The sequence below is a fragment of the Lycorma delicatula genome, chromosome 10, assembly GCF_047948215.1.
Source record: "Lycorma delicatula isolate Av1 chromosome 10, ASM4794821v1, whole genome shotgun sequence".
Lineage (NCBI taxonomy): Eukaryota > Metazoa > Arthropoda > Insecta > Hemiptera > Fulgoridae > Lycorma > Lycorma delicatula.
In genome coordinates this window covers 117,624,030-117,649,881 of record NC_134464.1, presented here as the reverse complement: position 1 = coordinate 117,649,881, position 25,852 = coordinate 117,624,030, and the positions used below count along the sequence as shown (strand labels likewise).

The 25,852-nt window shown below is 29.9% G+C and overlaps 1 protein-coding gene across 2 annotated transcripts in view; it reads left to right on the top strand.

The window, feature by feature from the left end:
- LOC142331316 (fatty acyl-CoA reductase wat-like) overlaps positions 1–25,417 on the top strand; it is a 150,933-nt gene extending 125,516 nt beyond the window's left edge. The window contains exons 8-11 of one of the 2 annotated variants that reach the window (XM_075377135.1): positions 9,137–9,326; positions 19,589–19,837; positions 23,292–23,549; positions 24,769–25,417. In XM_075377135.1, coding sequence (XP_075233250.1) covers positions 9,137–9,326; positions 19,589–19,837; positions 23,292–23,549; positions 24,769–25,063 — 992 coding nt within the window. In that variant the 3' untranslated portion in view covers positions 25,064–25,417. The remainder of the gene's footprint in view (positions 1–9,136; positions 9,327–19,588; positions 19,838–23,291; positions 23,550–24,768) is intronic. The other variant, XM_075377136.1, reaches the window with a different exon arrangement.
- Positions 25,418–25,852: the final 435 nt, after the last annotated feature.

Sequence of the window (25,852 nt, the reverse complement as noted above, 5' to 3'; positions counted from 1 at the left end):
GAGTAAAATAAATATATTTCAGTGAAAGTAATAACTTGTTTTTGATTAAACTTTTATTAATACTAGGAAATGAAAACTGTTGTGTTGAAGTTTTCCTTTATGTATTTGTGCACATTATGAAGTATTTTTTTTATTAATAAATACTGTGCATAGACTTAATGTTAATGAAACTATAGACTTAATGAAATTGCAATTGTAGAAACTTTGTCTAGTTTTACCTGCGTAAATATGTGAAAACAATTTTTCATTTATCTGAAACCTCTCTCAGAGGTTGTGTTTTTGTTTGCTTGTTATATAATATTTTTTCCATAGAGTTAGGAGTTTCAAATAATGTTAGTAATCATGGTGCTATTTCTTACCTTTCTGAATACCAGCAAGCAAACAAGCTTCAGTAAATTTAACCATAACTTGCTTGATACTATTTTGGGTCCAAATCTAAATTCTTCATCCTGGCAATTAATTATCTCATCCTTCAGTAGTAGATGCTGCATGGATGTTAGCATTCAAGTAATCTTGCCTATTATCATAATTTATTAAAATTTTGAGTTTTAATTTCAATGTAGATGCTATCTACTACACCAGTTATGTAAGGGAATTTAAACCCACTAGTATTTCACTTTCTTGTAGCATTAATATTTCTCTGTAATTTTTTTACTTTTTGGAAATATAATAAGATGCTTTTTTATTGAATGCTCGTAACATGCAAGTGTCTGTACGCCCGATTAATTGTTAAATTGATTAATTTTAACATGTATTAGCAACATTACTAAATTTTTATTGTTCTAGCTAGACATATTTAATATATATACTTAAAATGTGAACTTAACTAAAAACATAAATTATTATAACTCATTGCAATGTTTAATAAATGAAGTGTAAATTTTGAAAGCAAATAAAGGAAGTGATTATGAATAATTGGTTATCCGGCATTACTTATTGTATACAGTTTACATCCAACGAATTGCTCAATGGCTGAAATTGTTGTACATTATTTTTTGTCCTTTGGGCTGGATAATTAAGATATATGGATATGACCGGATAATTAAATAATTATGTGAAATATCAGCTACTTGTGAAGTTCTAATATTGCGATATATATAAATACATGGCAATTTGGTAAATTCAATCTTCATTGGTGATATTCAATAATAATAATTAAATTATGAATGAATGAAAATATTATTTTAGAGTTTTGTTCACTACATTGGATCTAGATTCATAATTTACGTTAACACCAATATCTATACAATATTATTTGTGTAATTTAGTTTTATTTTGTTTTTTTGGCCATATTAGTTATTGTAATCATTATGGATAAAGAACAATTTTTAAGACATTGAAAATCAATTAAGGCTTTCGTTACAAGAATTGGAACATTCACGGATAAATTTGACGCATCACAAGATGAGAGCTATACTGTACTCAAATTACAAAATCTGCTTGATTTTCACCGCAAATATGATTCTATTCAGATACAATTAGAAATGGACGTTGATAATGATACAGTCTTTAGGTCAAAAACAAATAAAGTAAAATTTATGCAACATAGAATGTAAGCTGCAACATTTGTTAAATAGTCAGCATAGAGTAAATAATCAAGAACATTCTGTAGACACAGCTACTAAACAATTGCAATTACAACTTTTTAATTTACCATTGTTTCATGGTGACATTCTTGAATAGCCTCAAGTTTTTAATACATTTAATGATTCAATCCACACTTGAAGAGATTTAACAAATGTTCAAAAATTACATTATTTACATTCGCCGCTAAGAAATGAAGCCTTAGCCATTATTAAAAATCTTCCATTAACCAATGAAAATTATAAAATCACATTAAATTTATTAATAAAACAATTTCATAAAAAATTTATGACTGTATATTTTAATACAGATCACATTTTTAAAAAAAATCATCTTCAGTCTAAATTCATTAATGATATTTCTTCATTTTTCAACTCACTTGAAGCAATACCAACTTCCAGTTAACATATTCAAATTTGTTGTAATTCAATTTCTAACAACATGACTGGATTACGGAAGGAAAGATTATCAAATAAGGGTGGTCCAAACTTTCAAGAGTTCTTACAATTTCTTGAAACCAGATGATACAACCTGGAAAATCTTAGTTTGAGTACTATAAATTCACAATTCAGTATTGGAAATGTTGAAGGACAATATTACAACAATGCATTTAAATCTCATCGCAAACATCCTACTTTAAACATTAACAAGATTCATAAACAACAATGTTAGTTATTATTCTAGATCTAACTTTAAACATTGTTTATTTTGTAATGCCAATCAATTAAAAAAAATGGAAAGAATCTTTAAATTTATCCAATGATGAACGAAGAGACTTTTGAAGATAATAATAGTTGTCTCATATGTTTTCACAAAGGCCATAGTAACAATCAATGTTACTCAAATAACTTATATGATTTATGTCAACAAAGATACAACACACTAGTTCATACTGATAAAATTAATGATTCTAAATTAAGTAATGATAAATTTAGTAATAATAACTCCTCATATGATATGCACTAACTGTTCTGCATATTTAAGAAGATGGGTGAAACGTACACAGAAGGCTTTGCCATTTTGTATACCTATGGTTCGGTATGAACCAAAGGATCATGCAACCGATTGTTACTTTTTTTTAACAAATGTGTCTGGAATTTCTAAAAACCTAATAATATGTAAAATATCCTTCATTGCCATCTGCAATCAGACCTGTACCTCACAGTGAAATTATTCCAGTTCCTGAGCCATCTGTGAATGTATGTTTCGAAAGCAGCGATGAAGAATCAGGCAGTACTGAAGGGCAACAATGATTTTGATTTTGAATTATCTTCTAATAAGCCACTCTTATATCACAAGGTGAATTAAATGACTTAGTTAGGGATTTAAATTTATCAAAAAAAAAAGAGCTGAACTGTTAGGATTAAGGCTGCAAGGTTGGAATTTACTTCAAAAAAATACAAAAATTTCAGGCTTTTGAAGCCGGCAAAAAGAAATTTTCAGTACTTTACTGATGGAAAATAATTTGGTTTATTACACAAATATATGAGCTTATGTTGCACTTAGGACAAGCTCATAAACCTGAGGACTGGTACCTTTTGATAGATTTGTCCAAGTATAGTTTAAAAGTGGTTCTACTATACAACGGTAACAAATATCCTTCGATACCAATCACTTATGATATTAATCTGAAAGAGATATACGATGTGATGAAGACGTCCTTGAACAAATAAATTATAAAAAACATAGCTGGAACATATGTGGTGATTTGAAAGTTATAGCTATTTTGTTAGACTATACAAAGTACATGTGTTTTCTTTGCGATTGAGACAGCCAAGCTAGGGATAAACATTACATTACCAAAGAGTAGAAGAAATGAGACAATTTAACTCCAAAAGGGAAAAATATTATTCATGAGCCCTTAGTTGAACCCAAAAAAATATTTTTACCTCCTACCCATATATATCAAGCTAGGACTAATGAAAAAATTTGTAAAAGCAATGAAGAAGGATAGTCCTGGAATTTTATACATCAGGCAGAAATTTCTGAATGCAAGTGAAGGAAAACTTAAAGAAGGAATATTTGTTGGTCCACAAATAAGAGAGAGGTCAAAGATGATGTATTTAACACAATGTTAAATAAAGTAGAACGTGTAGCTTCGGCTTCATTTAAAGATGTTTGCAAAATTTTTCTCGGCAAACAAAAATCCAACAATAACCATGATATTGTTAATCAACTTTTACTTCATAAGAGCTATGGTATATAATATGTCTAAAAATACATTTCCTCCACTAGTATTTGGATTTTTTCCCGGACAACCTTGGAGATAAGTGATGAACACAGTGAATGTTTCTACAGAGACATTTTGGTGATGGAAAGCCGCCTATAAAGGGAAATGGAATACTAACATGCTAGTCGATTACTGTTGGATATTAATTTGGGATGTGCTTGAGGCTATTTATGACAGAAAAACATCAGTGAAATCATTCTAACACGGGTATGGCCATGCAAAATGATAAATTTCACAGATTTTAACTATATTTTCCCTTCATTTTTTTTTTAATCATAATTTATTTAAAACTAAGGGTGATAGAAAAATTCTATTTAAAGATCTGTAATGTGTGCAAAAAAGAAATTCAAGAAATGGTTATCATACTTGGAGAAACATTAAAATTTTTTTTTTTGGCCTATCAGTGTAATCATAATATTGCTACTCCTGAGCACAACTGTTCTATTCCTTTAGCCCATGAACATGAGTTACATATCTTAGGCATTTTATGGAACAATTCTACAGACACATTTACTCAATCTATTGATACTAAAAGAATTATTCTCACTATTATTGTGGGAATATTTGAACCATTAGGTCTTATTGGTCCTATTGTTTTCTATCATAAATGTTTTATGCTATCTTTAAGGCAACTTAAAATTAATTGGGATGATAGATTACCCACAATGATGTTACCTCAACGATGTAAATTATACAATCAGTTGCATTAATTGATTTAATTAAGATGATTTGTCCAATTAAATTCAACAATGGTGCTCAATCTAAATACACGGATTTTCAGACGCCTCCATAAAGGATTACGGTCATACATTCAAACTCTTTATTTTCTAATCAAACAATTTTTTGTAATTTACTTTGTTCCAAATCAAGACTAGCTTCTTTAAAGCAAATAACACTACTAAGGTTTGAATTATCTGGTTGTTTACTACTCTCATATTTATTAGAGAAGGTAATAAATGCTCTGAATAAACATATTGATGAAATACATTTGTATTCACATTCAACATTAGTATTGTCCTGGATTCATGAACATTCACTTGCTTGGAAGGTATTTATAAGTAATAGAATTACTGAAATTCAAAGAAATACCTCAAATGCTAAATGGCACTATGTTAAGTCTCTGGAAAATCCAACTGATGTATTGTCTAGGGGGTTGTAATCCAGGTAAATTAATTGATATGTCGCTTTGGTGGCATTGGTCCTCCTTGGCTCTTACAATTTTCATCTCACTGGCCAAGTACTCATATTAACTTTAATAATTATAATAATGATCCAGAATGTCTTATGGAAAATCGTAAAAAAATATATACACCTTTAGTACATACTGTTTTAGTTGACTATACACAACAATTTTCATCTTTATATAAGCTAATTTATACATTTAGCTTATGTTTCCGATTTTTCATAATCTTAAATAAAATCAGTCTGAACAAATTACTGATCATTTAACTACACAGTAATTAAATCAGACCCTTACCTTTTTCATAAAACAGTCTCAACATGTAAATTTTAGTGTGAAATAAACTTAAGAACAATCAATTTATTTCTAACCAAAGCAAAATCATTTCACTTGACCCATTTCTGGATGACAGAACTATTATGAGTGAGAGGTAAATTGCAATACTCTTTATTATATTATCAAGATAAACACCCTACTATCCTATACTCAAAGGCAAATATAACTAAATTAATTATTATTGCTGAGCACTTATGTCTTTTACATTCTGTATACAATTGACACATCATACATTATGCCAGAAATACTGGATCTTAAATGCTAAAATAAGCATTACATCAATCATAAGTAAATGTTTGAATTGTTTTAGTTTTAACGCAAAAACTCAAATGCAACAACTAGGTCAGTTACCACCTTTCGGAGTAGAACCTTTTTGTCCATTTTCTGTCTGTAAAATAGACTATGGAGGTCCAATTACGATTCGTCAAGGCAGGCAGCAGTTCAAAACCTTAAGTAAATTTTATATTGCACTTTTTACATGCCTCAGTACCACTGCAGTTCATTTAGAATTAGTCTCAGATTTGACTACACAATCATTTATCGCAACACTCAAGAGATTTATTTCATGAAGAGGTATTCCTACCCAAATCCTTTCCAAACATATTTTGTATGATTTATTTAAATTCTTTAATTCGGAAAATTTAAAATCAAACATTCAACATTTTTCATCCAACAAAGCACATCATTGTCATTTATTCCACATTCTTTGCCCCATGTTGGTGGCTTATGAGAGAACGCAAATTAAAGCATAAAATATCATCTACATTGTGTAGTAGGATAAACAATCTTGAACTTTGAAGAATTGTATATGGTTTTAACACAGGCTAAAGCCTGTCTTAATTCTCGTTCATTTTTACTGTATCTACAGATTATAGGGACCCTGAACCACTATTGCCTGGACATTTTCTTATTGATTGTTCAGTTATGTCTTTGCCTGAACCAGATTACAAAGAAATTGAAATTTACCGCCTAGATCATTGGCATTTACTCCAGAAATTCATCCAATCCAGATGGATTGGACGAACATTTCCAGTCCTTACAATTCCAGATAGAAATGATGGTCTACAAACTAACTTCATTATCTCAAGCAGAGAAATAAATGGAGTTTCCCCATGATTAATTTGTCAATTGGAGACTTAGTATAAATCTCTAAGAACTGTTCACCAATGCAATGGAAATTTAAAATTATCACTGAAGTTTATCCAGGTTCTTACCAATTAGTTCGAATTGACGATTTAAAGACTGTTAATGGTCAGCTCCAAAGACCTGTGCATAAGTTGTGTTTGCTGCCAGTAGCTGAAAATTAATTGAATGTTTATTTAAAACAAAAACCTTTTAAAAGTTACTAATTGAGGATATTTCTAAAATAATAATTTTACTGACTGATATACTTTATTATTGTAATTCATTTATTGTATTTTATTAATATGCTTTCAACTGTGATTTATATTATGGTCATTAATTTTATATATTGTTATTATAATGTAATATTCTGTATTTATATCTCACTCATATACTTCAGGCACATACGCAGACAACAAATACAGCATAAACACATACACATCACACAAATATTATATATTAGATGCAATAAGTCATCGTTATTTACACTTCCTAGCAAATGACACCATGGTAATTTGGGTTGTTAGACACATCTTCTCGCAATAGGTGTATCACGAACAACATATTTAAAGAAATCCTAGTCGCTATAAGATTAAAGGTACAAGTTTGCAAGAATATATATATATATTTACGTATATTATTACAAAGTTATTAATATTATGAGAATTATGATTATTATTCTTACTGTATTACTATTTTTATACATTGTCATTGATTTGTGATCACTATTATATGTTATACTGATAAAAAAAAAGTAAAATAAATATACTTGGCTTATCTTGTACTACTGAATCATAATAATGATATAATTTATATTTATATTAGTATAGCATTTATGTACCTGATATTATAACTTAATTATATTGATATTCTCATGTTATAAAAAAGAACTTCTTTTTTGACAGGGAGTATGTTCAGATTCGTTTTCTTTGTCATTTTACTTAATGTAAACAATTCCTGTCTTCTTCTTTGTTAATGAACCAGCTGATGTTAATTATTGTTAGAATTAATTATATGAATTTACTTTCTTTAAGATGTATTAGCAACATCACTAAATTTTTATTGTTCTAGCTAGACATATTTAATATATATTTAAAATTTGAACTTAACTAAAAACATAAATTATTATAACTCATTGCAATATTTAATTAATGGAATATAAATTTTGAAAGTACACAAAAGAAATAATTATGAATAATTGGTTATCCAGCATTACTTAATGTATACAGTTAACACAATGAATGAATTGCTCTGCGGCTGAAATTGTTGTACACAAGACAAAGAAAAGCATCATGTGCAGCATCTAATATCTTCAGTGCAATATAACACACTGAAGGTAGGTGACAACACCATAATCTAAATGGGAATGAACTAAGGAATAATAAAAATGCTACATACATGATCGGTCGACTCTCCTATTGTGTTGCTAAGGACTTGCAGCATATCTAAATGTTTGGAACATGTAGTTTTTAATTGTATGATGTGTTTGATCCATGTAAGTGACTATCAAAAAAAAAAAAAACACCTAAAAACTTAACATGAGGAGAGATAGCAATTAGTGCTCCATTGAGAAAGACTTGTGGAATAAAAGGGTCCTGCAGGCAAATAAAGACTACACAGGTGAAAAGGAGAAGCTGCTAATCTTGGACCATACTTCAAGGTGATATATAGAGTTCTGTAGTAGTCTCTCTGCTGTGGCTATTAATCAGTACATAATATATGTACTGATGATTTTGTAAATCATCAACAAATAAAGAACATGAAAAAGGTAGCTCCAAATATTTAGTAATAGTGCTGGTGGCTACAGCAAACAAGGAGGCATTTAATACACTTCCTTGAGGTATTCCATTCTCCAAGTTGATGCTACCTGATAAAAATCTCCAACACGAACACAGAAAGTTCGGAAACCCGAAAAGAAACTCATAATAAAAGCAACCCATAAGAAAACCCATAATAAAAGCAAGCATATTAACAAGCCTTTAACTCCTGGTTCTTTAAGGGTGTTTAGAATAACCGTTACCAGGCTGTGTCGTATGCCTTCCTGATATCAAAGAAGATAGCGATGAAATGCTGGCAGAGTAGAAAAGCATTTTGAATAGCTCCTTCTATGACATTAAATGGTCAACAGAAGATCATCCTTGGCGGAGACCACAGTGTTCTGGATATAAATGGTCATGTCTCTCTAAGGACCATGTAAGCCTGCAATTCACCATTTCTCTCCAACACTTTGCATACACTTTTGATTCTTAAAATTACGTCTTTCATAAGGGTAAAAAATATATTAAGGTATATACTACCACTGTTGGCTTAATAAATTAATATTTTTCAGTTTACTTGATTAATTTTTTTTCTAGAAAGTTGATTTTATTGCTGATTTATTTAATTATCATCTAGAAGTTGTTCGCTGATTTATTTGCAATTTATTATTAAAATTACTTGTATTAACACTTTTTAAAATATAAAAATTTGAATTTCCTTGTCATCCAGTATGCTCTTTACTCACCTAACAGCACTCAAAAGGTAAAGCCCACTTTTGGTAACAAGTGTTAGAACAATTTTCAGTGTAAATAATCTTAATTTAAATCATTTATTAAGCAACCGATATAAAATCAAAAGGAAAAATAAAACAAAATTTAATAAAATTAAACAATAATTAACATTAATTGCTTTTTTAATTATTTCAGTCATAGGTTCACTTAAAGAACCTGTTCCAGGTTGGATTGATAATTTATACGGTCCATCTGGAGTTATTGTTGCTGCAGTGACAGGAATAATGAGAATAGTGGAATGCAACCCTAATAAAAAAGCTGATTTAATACCAGCTGATATGGTCGCTAATGCAGTAATTGCTTCAGCATGGCGTTTAGGTAGCAGGTAAATAAATAGTAGTATACACAATCTGTATAATATATATTTTTATAAATGATGCAATATAATAAGAAGAACTTTGTATCTAACAGTTAGTAATTAATTATCTATTCTTAACATGTCAACTTTGGATATTTTTAATTACTTTACAGCTTTACATGAACGGCATAGATGAAGTCCTACGCAAGCACTATCGCATGAAAATAAACAAGAACAAAACAAAAGTAATGAAATGTAGTAGAAATAACAAAGATGGACCACTGAATGTGAAAATAGGAGGAGAAAAGATTATGGAGGTAGAAGAATTTTGTTATTTGGGAAGTAAAATTACTAAAGATGGATGAAGCAGGAGCGATATAAAATGCCGAATAGCACAAGCTAAACGAGCCTTCAGTAAGAAATATAAGTTGTTTACATCAAAAATTAATTTAAATGTCAGGAAAAGATTTTTGAAAGTGTATGTTTGGAGTGTCGCTTTATATGGAAGTGAAACTTGGACAATCGGAGTATCTGAGAAGAAAAGATTAGAAGCTTTTGAAATGTGGTGCTATAGGAGAATGTTAAAAATCAGATGGGTGGATAAAGTGACAAATGAAGAGGTATTGCGGCAAATAGATGAAGAAAGAAGCATTTGGAAAAATATACTTAAAAGAAGAGACAGACTTATAGGCCACATACTAAGGCATCCTGGAATAGTCGCTTTAATTTTGGAAGGACAGGTAGAAGGGAAAAATTGTGTAGGCAGGCCACGTTTGGAATATGTAAAACAAATTGTTAGGGATGTAGGATGTAGAGGGTATACTGAAATGAAACGACTAGCACTAGATAGGGAATCTTGGAGAGCTGCATCAAACCAGTCAAATGACTGACGACAAAAAAAAATAAAAAAAAACTTTACAGCTTACGTTATTGAATTTTTGGCACTGAAATGTTAACGATAACCACTGATTTAATGATAACAGTTTTTATGACAGTATCTTCCTGCCAATCTTTTTTTAATAATTGTCCAAAGAATTTGACTGAAGAGTTGACTGACTCCTGAAACAAATTATTCACAGCCATAGTCTAGGGCCAATTTTTTTTGCACTTTTAAGTTATCTTGTGATATGTTTGTTTTCTATGGGCACATTTGACCTTATTCTGAAGTAAAAAATATCAAGTTTCTTACAGTTTTGTAATATCATTCATAGTAATAAATCAAACACCACATTCACAAACTATTTGTTGTTGGGTTGTACTACAAAAGAGAAAACAATTCATCCTATAAAAAACTGGTGTTAAGTACTGCAGTCATCAAACAGTAGAGAAGCATATCTAGTGTGTCCGTTTTGTTTTACAATTACTCTGTATAGCTAATCATTTCTATTGAAACTATTAGATTCTTTTGCTATCTGACCTGATTAAAATTAAGGTATTTTTAAAAATATTCTGGGAAGGGTGCCAATGCTTAGAAACAGTTTTCCGTTTTCTAACTGAAAAAAAGGCATTGCAGTCTTTAATGTCATTTAAGTTAAAAAAATTATTGAGAACAAAAGCATAAAAACTTAATGTTTTGTTTTTAACAACTTCTGTCTAAAGCATCGTTTAATAAATCAAACATTTCTTTCGTTATTTTCCAACCCTGTCATTCATTATGACTCTGGCTAGGAGTACAGTTACTTCCCTAACTATCATCATAATTAATTTAATAAAATTTTTTGGAGTTGAGTTAAGGGTTAATTTGGCTTAATAAAAATCTGCCTTTTCTACGGTTTAAGTAGTCTAAATAAGATTAATTAAATTACGGTAGAAAGTAGTATGATTGTTCAAAATGATTAGATGTTAAAAAGAAGGCAAAAGCTAAACTTGATAAAGTAACACAAGTTGAATTTGGTTGGTAAACAAATATATACATTATATATATATACATTATATATATACATTATATATATAGTTGTGTCTTAGAAGGGATGAATCAATCATAGTGGTTATACACATTCTGTTATTGGTATATTATAAAGATCAAGAACGAAAGATAAAGAAAATCTTAATTCTTATTTTATGTTATTGTTTTCATCTTATTTCATTCAGAAAGAAAAGTACAAGTTTGTAAAAGATAATTTATAAATATTCTTAATTTAAGCCTATATTTAATTTAACATTTAAGAAATGTTTTTATAAATGAAGACAAATTAAATAAAATTTTGAATAAACTGACAAATTATGGAAAATGAAATGGATGGCTATGCCAGGGATTTTAAGGAGGGTATAGGATGATGATAATAATAATAAAAAAGAGATACGAAGTGTGTGAGAAAACTAATGAGATTGGTAACACTGTGAGCGATCTGGCAATGCTGTGTCTACCGGTCTGTGATAGACCGGTTTGTTCATCCCTTCCACATGCTCAGTACGAGTTTCAACTCCGTTCAGCCAACACATTATTTTTGACAGCGCCCCATCAGTGAAGTTGTGTTATGAAAATGGAGCATTGGAATTTAGAGCAACGTTGTGCAATCAAGTTTTGTGTTAAACTTGGGGAATCCATGAGTGTGATCTTTGAAAAGTTGAAACAGGCCTATAGGGAACATTGTTTATCAAGAGCACAAGTTTTCTGCTGGCACAAATCATTTTTGGAAGGCTGAGGACACGTTGCAGATCAACCTCACTCAGGGAGACCTTCAACTTCAAAATCTGAAGAAAAGGTTGAACGTGTGAGGGTTCTTCTGAGATCAGACCGTTGTTTAACAATAAGGATGATGAGTGAACAGTTAAATTTATATACTTTTACCGTACATCAAATTTTGACAGACGATTTGGACATGCAAAAGGTTTGTGCAAAATCGGTGCAGAAAAACCAACGGAACAGAAGGAAAATCGAAGAAACGTGTGCGTTGATCTTCTTGGGAGGATTGATAATGACCAAGAATTCTTCAATCGTGTGATCACAGGTGATGAATCCTGGATATTTCAGTATGATCCTGAAACAAATCGGCAAAGTGAAGAGTGGCACACTCAGTCATCTCCTCGACTGAAAAAATGTTGAATGAGCAAATCAAAGATCAAAACCATGCTGATTTACTTTTTTGACAGTAGGGGTACCGTGCATAAAGAATTTCTTCCTCCAGGACAAACTGTCAATTAAGTGTTTTACAAAGATGTCCTTGAAATGCTCAGGAAAAGTGATTTACGTGAGACCAGACATTGCATGCTTCATCATGACAATGCCCTGTGTCACACGGCAATTTCCATCACAAAAAGTTTTGACCTAAAACACATTCCTATGGTTCCTCAATCCTCCTATTCACCTGATTTGAGTCCTTGTGACTTCTTCCTTTTCCTGAAATAGAAACATGTCTTAAAAGGACGTCATTTTGGAACTCTGAAGAACATTCAAAAGACTGTGACCAACCAGTTAAAAGTCCATCAGTTGAAGCCTTCCAGCGCTGCTATCAGGAGTGGGAACAACAACTCCATTGGTGTATAGCTGCCCAAGGGAACTACTTTAATGGGGATATAATATTGTTGTTAGAAAAAAATATAAACTTTGGTAAGTAAAAAGTCAGTCTCATTACTTTTCTTACACACCTCATATATAAGTAAAAAATAAAAAAAAAAACTAGAAGGAAAACAAAAAAAAATTATAACATAAACATTATTACTGTGTATGGTTTAAATAAGATAATTAAGTTTCAGGATATGAGAAATGAAATGTTAGGCATCTAAATATATACATAAATATATTGTTGGATATTAGAAAATATGATATTGCTAATAATATAAAAATAAATCCCACAAAAAGAATATAGGCCAACTTAGATTTGCCTGTCCCTTTGGAGTTAAGAATACAATATGGAATAAATATTAAAGGATATTAAACATGTAAATGAAAATTCAGATACAAAAATGAAGAGAATTAAAATAGAGTTTGAATTGTAAGAGAATAAAGCATAGGTGAGATTACATCACAAAAAACTCTTAATTGATGATAAGGCCTATTCAGGAGATGCAAATGAAGTTATAAACCAACTAATACTATAAATAACAAGACAAAATAGTACTATAAGACAACATTGAAGGAAATTTGCCTAATAAGGATGGAAGCAAAAATGACTAATAACAAAACATAATGATAAGAAAATCAGTGAGGTAAAGGAAAGAAATGTAGGAGAAACTGCTTGACAAAATACTTAATATCAAAGGTTCTTGGAAGGAAGAAATGGCTTACTCAAAATGGTGATATTGTTGAGAAAAAATACAATAGCATAGCAATCAATTAAATCAGTCTGCTAAGTATAAGGGTGTAAATGAGTTTAAAAAAAATATATATATATGCTCTTTTGGAATAATGATGGATTCAAAAATTTACTGGACAGAGGTATAAAACTGTTTTCACATGATACAATATGTATTATTAAAATATGGCTCTGAAATTAATTAACATGCCTATTTTTTGTAAGATTTAACATTAGTTATTCTAATGAGTATGACAAAAATGCAGAGGGAGGCAACAGTGCAATCATAGTTTTGGATCATATATTACATGGATTCAGATTTAGACATAAAGAGTGATGTGGGAGGAAAAGGAAATAATTTGGTTAACTGATTGCAGAGCTTGAAATAAGGAAAAAGTTCTTATAAAGTATGTCCAAAAATTGCTTTGTTATTGAGTTACAGCTAACGAATTTCATTTCCCATTGAGTAGAAGTCAAATTAATTTAAATTAATTCAACCTAATTATTTTGATGTCTATATTTATTGTACTAAAAATAGCTGTTTTTTAATTTTTATTCTATTTTGTTTTACACAGATTTTATTACATGAATTTTCTTATAATTAAATTTTCTAAAAGGTTTATATTAAAATCTATTCATTTACAAAATTATTGCACTTCAAACCAAAAAAAAAAATGTTTCTGTGATCAAATTTTTGTTTTATGTTTGATATCATAAAATTACAGGAGATAGTTCTGCGACCTGCTTTATTAAATTTGTCAGGTGAAAAAACATAAGAAACCATAAAATTTACCCCTTATATAACGCCTTAAAATTTTAGTATGACCTCATTTCACCAGGTGAATTGAAACCCAGTGAAAGTGAAATTTTTCGCTAGCCTTAACTCAATAACCAAGCACTCTTGGAGATTGTATGAACCTTTTCCTTATTTAAGCTTTAGAATTAGTACCAAACTTATTTTAACAATAAATTCATGTAATAAAATCTGTGAAAAAAAAATACAATAAAAATTAAAAAAAACAGCTGTTTTTAGTAAAATAAATATATATATTTTTTTCCTCAATAACAATTATAATTACAGTCGGCTCTCCTGCGGAGCCATAAGTAAGTTTCCTGACAAAAGCACGTGATAAGGAGATCCTTAAGGAATCCCCAAAATAAATAATACACAATAAATAGTTGAAAATAAACTTAAAAGTACAACATGAAATTTCTAGCTCGGTTATAAATCACAAAACATTAATTTCAGCACCACAAAACAAACATTAATAACAAATAAAAAAGATAAAGAAAGAGAAGTAACAAGAAATTAGATACGACACCACTAAACTTACGGTGTTAGATTCCAAACTGTTACACAGACCCTAAGTCAAGTACATGGGCATGTTTCAACCGTCGAACGTCTGTGCTGTTATCGAGTGGATTAATTGCAAAATGGTTTACAAGATTCTCAAACCTATGTAGGTACTTGACATTATGCTGTTGTGCAATCTCACAAACCAACGGGAGCTCCAGATAATCGTGAATCTCATCATTCCGCGTGAACCACGGTGCTTTGGCAATTACCCTCGCTACTTTGTTCTGAAATCATTGTATAATTTCCACATTACTAGTACTAGCCGTTTCCCACAATTCTACACTGTTTTAGTACAATAAATATAGACCTCAAAATAATTAGGTTAGCAGCACTAACTGTAAGTTTCGAAATTAATTTGAATTCTCATTGGAAATGAAATTTGCTAGCTGTAACTCAATAACAAAGCAATTTTGGACATTGTATGAACCTTTTCCTTATTTCACACTTTAGAATTAGTACCCAAATTATTTCCCTTTCATCCTGAATCACTATATTATATATCAACTCTAAATTTTTTACTCAACAATTTTTTTTAACCATTTAAAATTTAAATTTCAAATTTTTTCACATGTCCCTATAAAAAAAAATTGAAGTGAAATCAGGAGTATTAATTAATTTTTACTGTTTATAAAAATTGGTTAATTACTTAAGGTGCAATCGTTCATTTTAAATAAATAAAATTATTGTTGGATTCTTTCTTTTTTTCTTTTAGAGCAATTGTTGGTTATCAGAAAGATGAAGGTAATGGACATAAGAACTTTCGGTTGATTAGAATATGAGGAGTTTATTGTTATTTTTGTGAATTATGTTGTAAAACTATTTTATTTTTAAATATACTTGACTCCTTTGAACAAATTATAGTACCATTAGACAAATAAAGATTTTATTTTAATTAAATGCTATTTTTAAATCAATTTTTCTTAAACATAAAGGTATTTTTCTTCTTGAAGCACAATTATTATGAATATTTAAAATCTATTCATTGATGTATTATTTAATATTCTTTGCACTTACTATTCAATGGATCTTCAATGATTAAAATTCAATTTATTTTTGGTTACATACTACAATTATTTTTGAACCTGTTAATTTATACATGATTAGCCGGTCTAGCCAGGAAGCTCCTCTCCCATGACCCTCATGTGTTGTGAGAAATTTTCACTTCTATATGCTCATTTAACCTCCAGGTGCTGCTGGTCTCTTTCCTCTTTAGTTTATTGTTCTTGTGAACTCGGTTACACTTAGCAGTACTTGATCATCCTAAATTTTATATCTTCTTAGACGGCACAATGAAAAAGACTGATGAAACAACATGAAAGGAAAAAGAAAAATGAATAGTGAAGGGAGCATTATGCATATAAAAAAAAGTTAAAGCAAAGAGGATACGACAGAGAAAGAAGTATAAAAATGTTACAAATACTGGAAAAAAAAACTAAATTACAAAAGACAGAATAGTAGCAATCGTAGTAATGTGAATATTAAATATTTTACAGATATTCATTAAAGAAAACTGAATAGTAATTTTACTTGATATCTCTGATGACATGGTTACAGAAATATAATAGAGTAAAAGTAGTAATTTTTGTATCTAATGAATATGTTTAATTCAGATCACCCCCAAGGGGGCTAGGGCCTTAATCTATGGCTTACAATCTTCCCTGGGATAATATGAATGTATCCTGAAAATTTTAAAGCTATCAGTTGCATTGGTTTTCACATGCCGTTGCAAACAAAGAAACAAACATTCACTGTTTTTTTTTCATCTTTATGACCACAAAAGATCAACTTTAGTAAGTCCATTATCCAAGTCTCTTCTAAGGAACTGTTCAGGCCTTGCGGTCCTCCAGTACTTTTTTATACTTTCTGATTTCCATGCCATTTCTGGTGTTGAAAATGTTCGTGTTGTTCTTTCATGTGAGTGTGAAGCGATTGTTATTGTCCTTGATTTTTTTTGTTTAATTTATGTTGAGGGTCAGTTTTATAATGTTTATTAATTTGGGATGTAGTCTAAGGTGTCTTAGAATTTTTAGTAGGGATTCACTGAAGATGCAATCATATGCTTTCTTGAAGTCTTCAAATGTTATTATCATATCTGTGCGCTTCTTTTTCTGTTGTAATCCATTACTAGGTTGAGATTCATGATCTGGTCTGGACAGCTCCTCCAGGGCCTGAAACCTCCCTGGTATTCTTTTAGTTTTTTCTTGAGTTGTAAATTGATCATGTTGAGGATTATTATTGAAAGAATTTTGTATATTGTGTCTAAGAGTGAATTTCCCTGTAGTTGTTAGGGTCTGTTTTGTCCACTTTTTTTATGATATTTTTTCAGTTGCTTTTTGGTAATTTTCATTCTTGATTTGTTTGGTAGGGTCTTTTAGTTTTAGGGGCTTGGTTTTGTTGCTTCCTTTGGGAAATGATTTAATTTTAATTCTGACTATGTACTGATCTAAGCCTATGTCTACTCCTCTGAAGACTTTTATATTGTAGATCTTGTTGTAGTGGTGTTTGTCCATGAAGAATGATCTAGTTGCCATTCTCCTTTAGTGTATTTGCAGTGTTTCCTGGTTTTGTGGTGTCTTCTTGAATTGAGGCGTTCCACATAAGCGTGTGTGTTTTCAGTTCCTCAAACTCGCACGTTATGACGGTTTACTTTGCCGCTAATATGGAAAGTAGCTTCATCGTTGAAAATTATCTTGTTTACAAAACCTTTATCTAACAACATCTTTTCCTGTAACTGTAAACAAAACTCAAGCCTACATGTTTTATCTCAATCAGAAAGACGCTGGATTAATTGAAGATGGTACGGTTTGCATAATAAACATTTACGAAGAACTCTCCACACTGATGTTTTCAGAATTCCTAATTGTCTGCCTGCAGCCGCAGTTGATTTTGACGGGCTGCGAATTAAACTTGCACGCACACGTTCGACATTGACTTCTGAGGTTGATGGACGACCAGTTGATTTTCGCTTGCACAAGCAACCAGTTTCACTGAATTGTTTATACCATGGATGAACTGAATTGTCACTTGGTGGCTCCTTATGACATTTCAACCGAAACGCACATTGCACAGAAATTACTAACTTTGACAAGTGAAATTCTAACACACAATACGACTTCTCGCTCCCCGTGGCAGCCATTTTTTCTACTGTTGATGCCTAGCGAGCAAATGGTTTACTAACTGCCTAGTATATGTGGAAAAAACTATTAGAAGTACTCTTTTCTACAGTACTTGTTTTATTCTTATGAGTGAAATAGTTTTTTGTTAATGAATTTTCAAAACTCCTAAGAACATTATGAAATTTCCTGTATATATAAAACAATGTCAAACAATAAAAATATAAGTACTACAAGATATGGCACAACAATAGACGCAGTATTTACAAGATATTTGGATAAATTTCATTCGAGAGTATTTATCTCATACTTCAGTTACCACAAACTAATGTTTCATTTTTAGAACATGATGATAATACAAATAATGTAAACATTTCGGAAATAGAATAAAATGTATCATTGTTAACTATATAATACACATCATTATTAACATGTAAATATTTTGTTATTGTTATCAATAATTAATAAATAAAATTAATTAAAATTTTGTTGTTAATATTTTTCAATTCATTATACAATCATTTAAATATATGTTTTAATAAAATTAGCACAAGTTAGAAATAGTAATATAATGAAATATAATTATAAACCACTAACTGGTATTCATTATTTGAAGTTTTCACTTCTGTCGGCCAGTCCCCCAACTGCCTTTTTTAGTTTACAAATCTGCATGAGTGAGTTTACATTCTGTGTAGAAATGGGATTTGCTTTGGTTTGATTTTGGATTTTGTATTGTTCTTGTTCATGTGTGTGGTTTTAGGGTATTCCAGTGCTTCCAATCACATGTTATCATCTAAGAGGTATCAGAGTGCTGCCTTCTCTGAACTCTGGTGCTGCTTGGTTCAGCCAGTGAAGTATTCCTTAAAAACTCTTTCATGGTTGACTTTCAAGGGGTCACTTGTGGTGGGACTAGGTGCCAAGTTACAAGTATAGCTGTGATCTAGTGAGTTGATAGCGAGAGTTGTGAAGATTGTTCTGATTCACCACAGAAATTTTTCCTGTTTTTTCCAGATATATCGAGATGCATCTTGTGGAGGCTCGATCTGACTTTTGTTAAAGAAAAGTTAAAAATTCTGACCCTAAACATTATCTCCACTTTCACATCTATTCATAAGATTATTAAATTTAATTAATTTACTAGAAAATTGTTTAGATATTTTGCTGGATTTATTGGATTATAGTTACGTATTTTTATTTTATAATATTCTGCATGTTTAAAATGGATTTTTATCAAAATTTAATGTGTTAAAAAGATAATTTTGAACATGTGATCTGTTCACTCAGTGATACTTGTGTCATTCAGATGAATTATCTGAGAGCTATTTTATGAAGATTTAACCTATGAACAGATTTATTCTTTGTATTTTCATTTGTGAGAAAATTAATTGAGTACAAAAGGATCTGTTTTGTAACAGAAAATCAGAAAGTTATGAAGTGATGTACAGTGCTAATAGAAGTATAAAAATAGTTATTACATAGAAACATATATTAAAATACATTTAAAACATTTTCTAATTTTAATATTTGTTATTTACTCTTAATTAACAAATTTATGTAAAAAGTAAACACTTCTTTCTGTTTCAGAAATGAAGAGAAAGCAACTGCAGAACCGTTAATATACAATGTGGTGTCATCTTCTCAAAATCCAATCAAATGGTCTAAGTTTTTTGAAATGGCAAACAAATTTTTTCCAAGTACAATTTTTGCAATATGGTACCCATTTATCTTATTAGAAAAGAATAAATCAAAAGTTAGAATACTGAAATTTATCTGCCACTACCTACCAGCATTAATTATTGATGCTATAGCAAATGTTTTTCGAAAACAATCAGGGTAAGAATAAATATATATATATATATATATATATATATATAAATACAGAATGTTATCACAAAGTTACGTGACTTTCCCATAACTTATTTTACTCATAAAAATAATGGAAAAAGTTCATATAAACATATGTCTTAAAATTCTTCATTTGCGAGTTATGGCTAGTGAAAGATTTAGCTAATCTAGTGAAATGAGGTTGTACTAAAATTTTTAGGACGTTAATTAAGGAGCAGTATTAATGATCTCTTATGGTTTTAGACCTGAAAAATTGAATAAAATAGGTCCCAGAATCATATCTATGGCAGGTTTTGAGAGATCTGTTGAAAACTAATAAATTGGTGCAAAACGCCCTGCTTTTTACATTTGACATACAATAACTTTGCTCAATGGGTAATACACATAAAACTTTCAAAAATAATTTGTAAAGAACTTAATTCTGAACAAAATGATGAAGATAAGTTGAATAAAACAAAGAAAAGAAAGAAAAATTCTAATTTTATTTATAAATAATACATTACTATATTTCTTAGCAAAGTTTTTACTTAACATAAACAAAAAAGAAAAATTATTTTGTGGGGATGTGAAAAATTTGTAAAAATAAAATTTGCAGTTAAAAAATTAAAAAAAAAAGTGAAAATTACACAATTATTAATGACAGAGATAAAATAAATTTAAAAGATTATTTCAAAGTTGCCAATAAAATAACTGTTCAACATTATGCAACACTGGATTTTAAATCATTCTTGAGGATCATTAAGTATATCAGGTACAGCGAACTGTGCTATCGTTATCGAAGTCTTTCTGTGAATTTCACTTTGAATGTAATTGGTCTGTCATTGAAGTAATGCCATACTTATTTACAATAGAGAAATACACTGATATGGAGTGAGTGTAATGGTAATGCTACAGCTGCTGTTGAATATGAAATACGTTTTCTGAATCGCAGGATTGCAATATCAAAACAATTAGCATGAATTTTTGCAATCTTCAGGAAACTGGTTCACTACCTATTATTCGTATCAGCTACAAATGATCTATCCAACGCGATGCTGTTATTGATAAAATTATTATTGAAGCAGTTCAGTGCAGTCCAGGCATCATGTATGGCACCTTTCTAAGCGGATCGGAGCTTCACATTTGATGGTTTGGAGGACACTTAAAAAACAGGTTTTATCCTTATAATAAACAACCAGTTCAACATCTACAGCCAGGAGATGGTCTGCTTCACATACAGTTCTACAACTGATGGAATACAAATTGACAACTCTACAAGTACGTTTTATTTACTGACGAGGCAAATTTCACTTGAGATGGTGTCAACAACTTATGCAATGAGCTTATATGGGCAAAAGTAAATCTTCATGGAACGGTGAAAAACAATGTTCAAACACAGAATTAGCATCAGTGTATGGTACAACCATTTTCATAACCAGCTGTTTTGTTCATATAACCTGGCCGCTTAATGCTGAGGTCTATTTACATCCTCAGGTGTACCTAAGAAGATGTTACTCTACCAATGAGACACAAAGTGTACTTCCAGCATGATGGTGCACCTCCCCACTTTTTTAGTGCTGTTTCAACTCACTTAAATCATCATTTCTCTGAAAAATGGATTGGTTGTGGAGATCCACATTCCTGGTGACCAAGATCGTCTGATCTAACACCTTTAGAATTTTGCGTCTGGGGATGGTTAAAAAAGATTTTGTATGAAACAAAAATACATTCTCATGAGGGATAAAGCTGCATCCACTGAGTTGCTTAAGGACAACTGAAGAACAAAAAGAGCAACAAAAACAGTATAGAAAGAAGCATGCCAAAAAATGTGTTGAAAATGGTGGGCTCATTTTTGAACATTTATTACAAATTGGTATGCATAATGCACTAGTAAACTTGATCTAGTGTACCGTTTCTAAATAAAATTCAAATTGTTCTAACTTTTATTGTTTTATTCAACTTATCTTACACTATTTCATACAGAATTAAATTCTCTCCACGTTTTGTTTAAAAGTTTTCTATGTTTATTACCCATTTAACAAAGTTATATTCCATATAAAAAACAGGGTCTTTTACTTCTAATTTATTGGATTTCAACAAACAACCCCCCTCATGGCCCATTAAAATAAGGGTGATATGTATGACATCATGTAAATAAGGTGTAGTTTTGTACAGAATCTGGCTGACTTTCCTGACTCGTGTGGTTAATTGAACCCCAACCATGAAAGTATACCATATTCACTGTCTAGCATTCAAATCAATATAAAAGAGATTAACTATTACAAGGATTAGAACCTCAGAACCTTCGACTTCAAAAATCAACTATTAAACAACTGATCTGTGACAATGATTTAACCATTAGACCAGCCCGTTAGGCTAATGAACATATTGTTGCGTGTTCCCGGCTTGATCAAGATATTGAGAGATTTAAAATTTTAAATGATTCTATAATTAGAAGTTATTAATTTAAGAACATAAATGAAATAAGACAAATCAATAACAATAATAGTGACTACAGTAATAATAATAAACTACAATAATAAACAAATAATAAATAATAGTAATCACAACAATAACAACAATATTAATAATAATACTAAATGTCAAAAATAATAATAATAATAAACAGTGATCACACACAACAGAATTTAAAATAACTGTCAGGATTTATTTACAGGTAGTTAAATATCAAAAGCCAGAATTCAGTCCCATTGACAAAGACATTAGCATGACAACTAATCTTTAACACTTTTAACAACTAGTCTTGTATTAACAATAGTACAATAGATGAAACAAGTATAAAGTTCTTTCAATACAAATACCTTTGCTGTTCACAAATAAAACTACCCCAACAATTTAAAAATGAAATTTAGTACATTATCTCTTTCACTTAGTCTAACAGTAACTCACTGAACTATTTCTGGTTTTCATGTACTGTCCACACTGGAATTATTTGTAACGTCACCTTAATTGCGTCAAAATTGCAGTAGAAATTCGCTCCTTCACTGACTTGCATAATAACTCCTTGCTTAGAACTCTATCACAGAACTCTACCATATTACTCTCTCGCAGACTGATAGTCAACTGGTCTCCCTGGTGTATTTATATTCCTATCCTCTTTACCTGCAGGACAGGACCCAACTTGAAGCATGGGAATGACTGTCCGCCCTCACATTTTCCCATGAAATTCCTACCCTGGTCCAGTAGCTCTTCTCACAGAACAACATCTATTTAGGTGTGTCAGCAGGCAGTATTACAAAGGACGATTGTTAAATGGGCCTGTCAGCTTTACTAAAAGGTTTCTTTTAGCCCCTTTCTGGATTCCTCACATTATATTTTCTACTACTTTCTTTTTAATCGGCAGGAAATTGCCAGGTCTATTATACTGGTTCTGCTACAATATGATTTAAAATCCTGATACCTAAATTAATTGATTAACTTGTTTTTATTTATTTGATTTCAGGTTATTAAAAATTTCAGAAAAAATTGACAAATTTATGGATGTAATCTCATATTTCTCTTTAAGGCAATGGGAATTTTCTGATAAAAATACACAGGACTTATGGCACTCATTAGATGAGAGAGACAAAGAAATTTTTCCATTTAATTCAAAAGATCTTAAATGGGAAAAATATATTAATATTTATATGCGTGGAATTAGACAATATCTAATAAAAGATGATTTGTCAACAATTCCAGAAGGAATAAAAAGGTTTCAGAGGTTAGTTTTAAGATACTTTTTTTAATTTTGCAATATTTTATGTATATATCTTTTATCAGCACTTGGCAGTTTGATCTAGTTCTTTATTCTTCATTAATACTTGTAATTTTTTTAACCTTTATTTACCTTCTAAAATTTCCTTTATCATAAAATTAATTATCCTCAGCAGTCTTAATATGCGAGCCAGTTTTACATAGGCTAGTAGGAAGATTACATGCATTACCACTGGCTTCTTTAAATTAGAAAATATTAATTTCAGACACTGCAATTTTACCTACTTTCTAACAATCTGTAAAACTCATTTCAAAAGTCTCATTAGATGAGAGACAGAAATTTTCCCATTTACAATAATTTAGAAGACCTTAAATGGGAAGAATATATTAATATTTATAAGAATGGAATTAGACAATATCTGTTAAAAGATTATTTGTCAACAATTCCCGAAGTAATGAAAAGTGTTCAAAGGTTATTTTGCAGTATATACAGTACATATAATATATTTATTTTTTGAATTTGCAATATTCAAAATTTTGCCTCATTCTTTGGCTTTCCAGCTAAAGAATATGTTATAAGGTATTCAGTAGCTCATTACTTACAGAAACAGAAATTGTTGCAGAATATAACAATTTTACTTTTGAAATTTTAATTTCAAATCTGAAGTCTCTGCAGTTTTATATAGATTAAAATGTATTCTTGAGATGGACTAGAGAAACTTTAGTAAGAAATTATTATAAATAAAACATAATAATCATTTATTTGTGCAGCTATATTCTTTGCTTTTCCACTAGTGCAATCATAATTTTTTTTTACAATTCTAGCGACACTATTGATATGTGAAAATATTTACCTCAGATTATATAAAGCATAACAAAATACAAAGAGAAGATTGCAGAATACTCTTCTTTTTAAATGAAGTAAAGAGTAACGGATGCTAACACAAAGTGTGCATATCCATTCTATGTTATCCATCAGTTTTATTATACAAAAATCTACAACTAAGCCTATGAATGAATTTAAAATTCTATCGATCATTCATTCCATTCATAAGATACTGAAACTTGATACATGTAAAACTACTAAATTACACATAGTCAAACTTGCCAGTTAAATTTTTATTATTCACTATAAAAATATGATGGGAAAATTAATAGTAATAATAAATGACATAAATTTAAATAAAAAAATGATGGAATAATTTTCAATCCTTTTCCTTTTTTAGGTTATTCTGGTTACACTGTGCTACACTAACAATTATAGCTCTTTTAATTGGATGCTTAACATGGTTTATTGCTGGATTTACAATAAAGTATGGTTCAACAACAACAACATCAATCTACAACGAAATTTCAAGAAATGAACATGAAATAAAACTGAAAATAGTTATGCTGATTATATTTCTTGTTTTAATAACGTATGTCACTAAAAAATGCTTAAAGATATATAACAAAGACAAAAAAACATGGATAATTTCTTTTTTAGGAGGACGGTTTATAGTACATGATGAAACAATATGAATATTCTAGTTTTTCAACCCAAATGTTTATTAATAAATACTTGAATGTACGTAGCATGATTTTAATGTACAGCATATCTACCTGAAGACTTTATAAGTAGTTGCTATTTTAATTATCTTTCTGTAAGATTCAGTAGATGTTTGATCTAAAGAAATGCTAACTTACAGTTACAAACCATTTCAATTAAAACTTTTTCATGCGAGATACTATTTTATAAAGAAAGTCTAATGAAAAGAAATGAATAATAGGGAAGCAGTACAAGACAAAATTTGATTACTGTAATGTATTTAACAATGATGTTTAATAAAATACTAATGTACTAAGTAAAACATATTGAATAAGAATTCATTTGAATTCGTTTGTGTTGCTGTATTTTTTTTTTATGGGGGGAATTCATAGTTTGTAAGTTGGATTCTACTCTTTATTCTGTAATTATCTTCTAGCTTAAATCCTAGCCTAAAGTTCAATCTTAAGGGTAAAGAAATTATTTTTCATTATATTCTTTTGATTTATTTGTCGTTTTAAACATAAAATATACTTTTTGTTTACAAAGATTTTAAAAATAAAAAACCAGACAAGACATGACAAGTCATATACCAATTGTATATTATAAACATTCTCTATCATGCATTATGTTTTGATGACATTTTTGATGACATATGTCATCTGATGACATATAATTTTGACATAATTTTATAATGACATAATTTTGTATGTTCGAACATGCAGTTATCGAAATTGGCTATTAACAATTTTAAAAGTACACATGTTTTTGTCAGTCACGTGTTT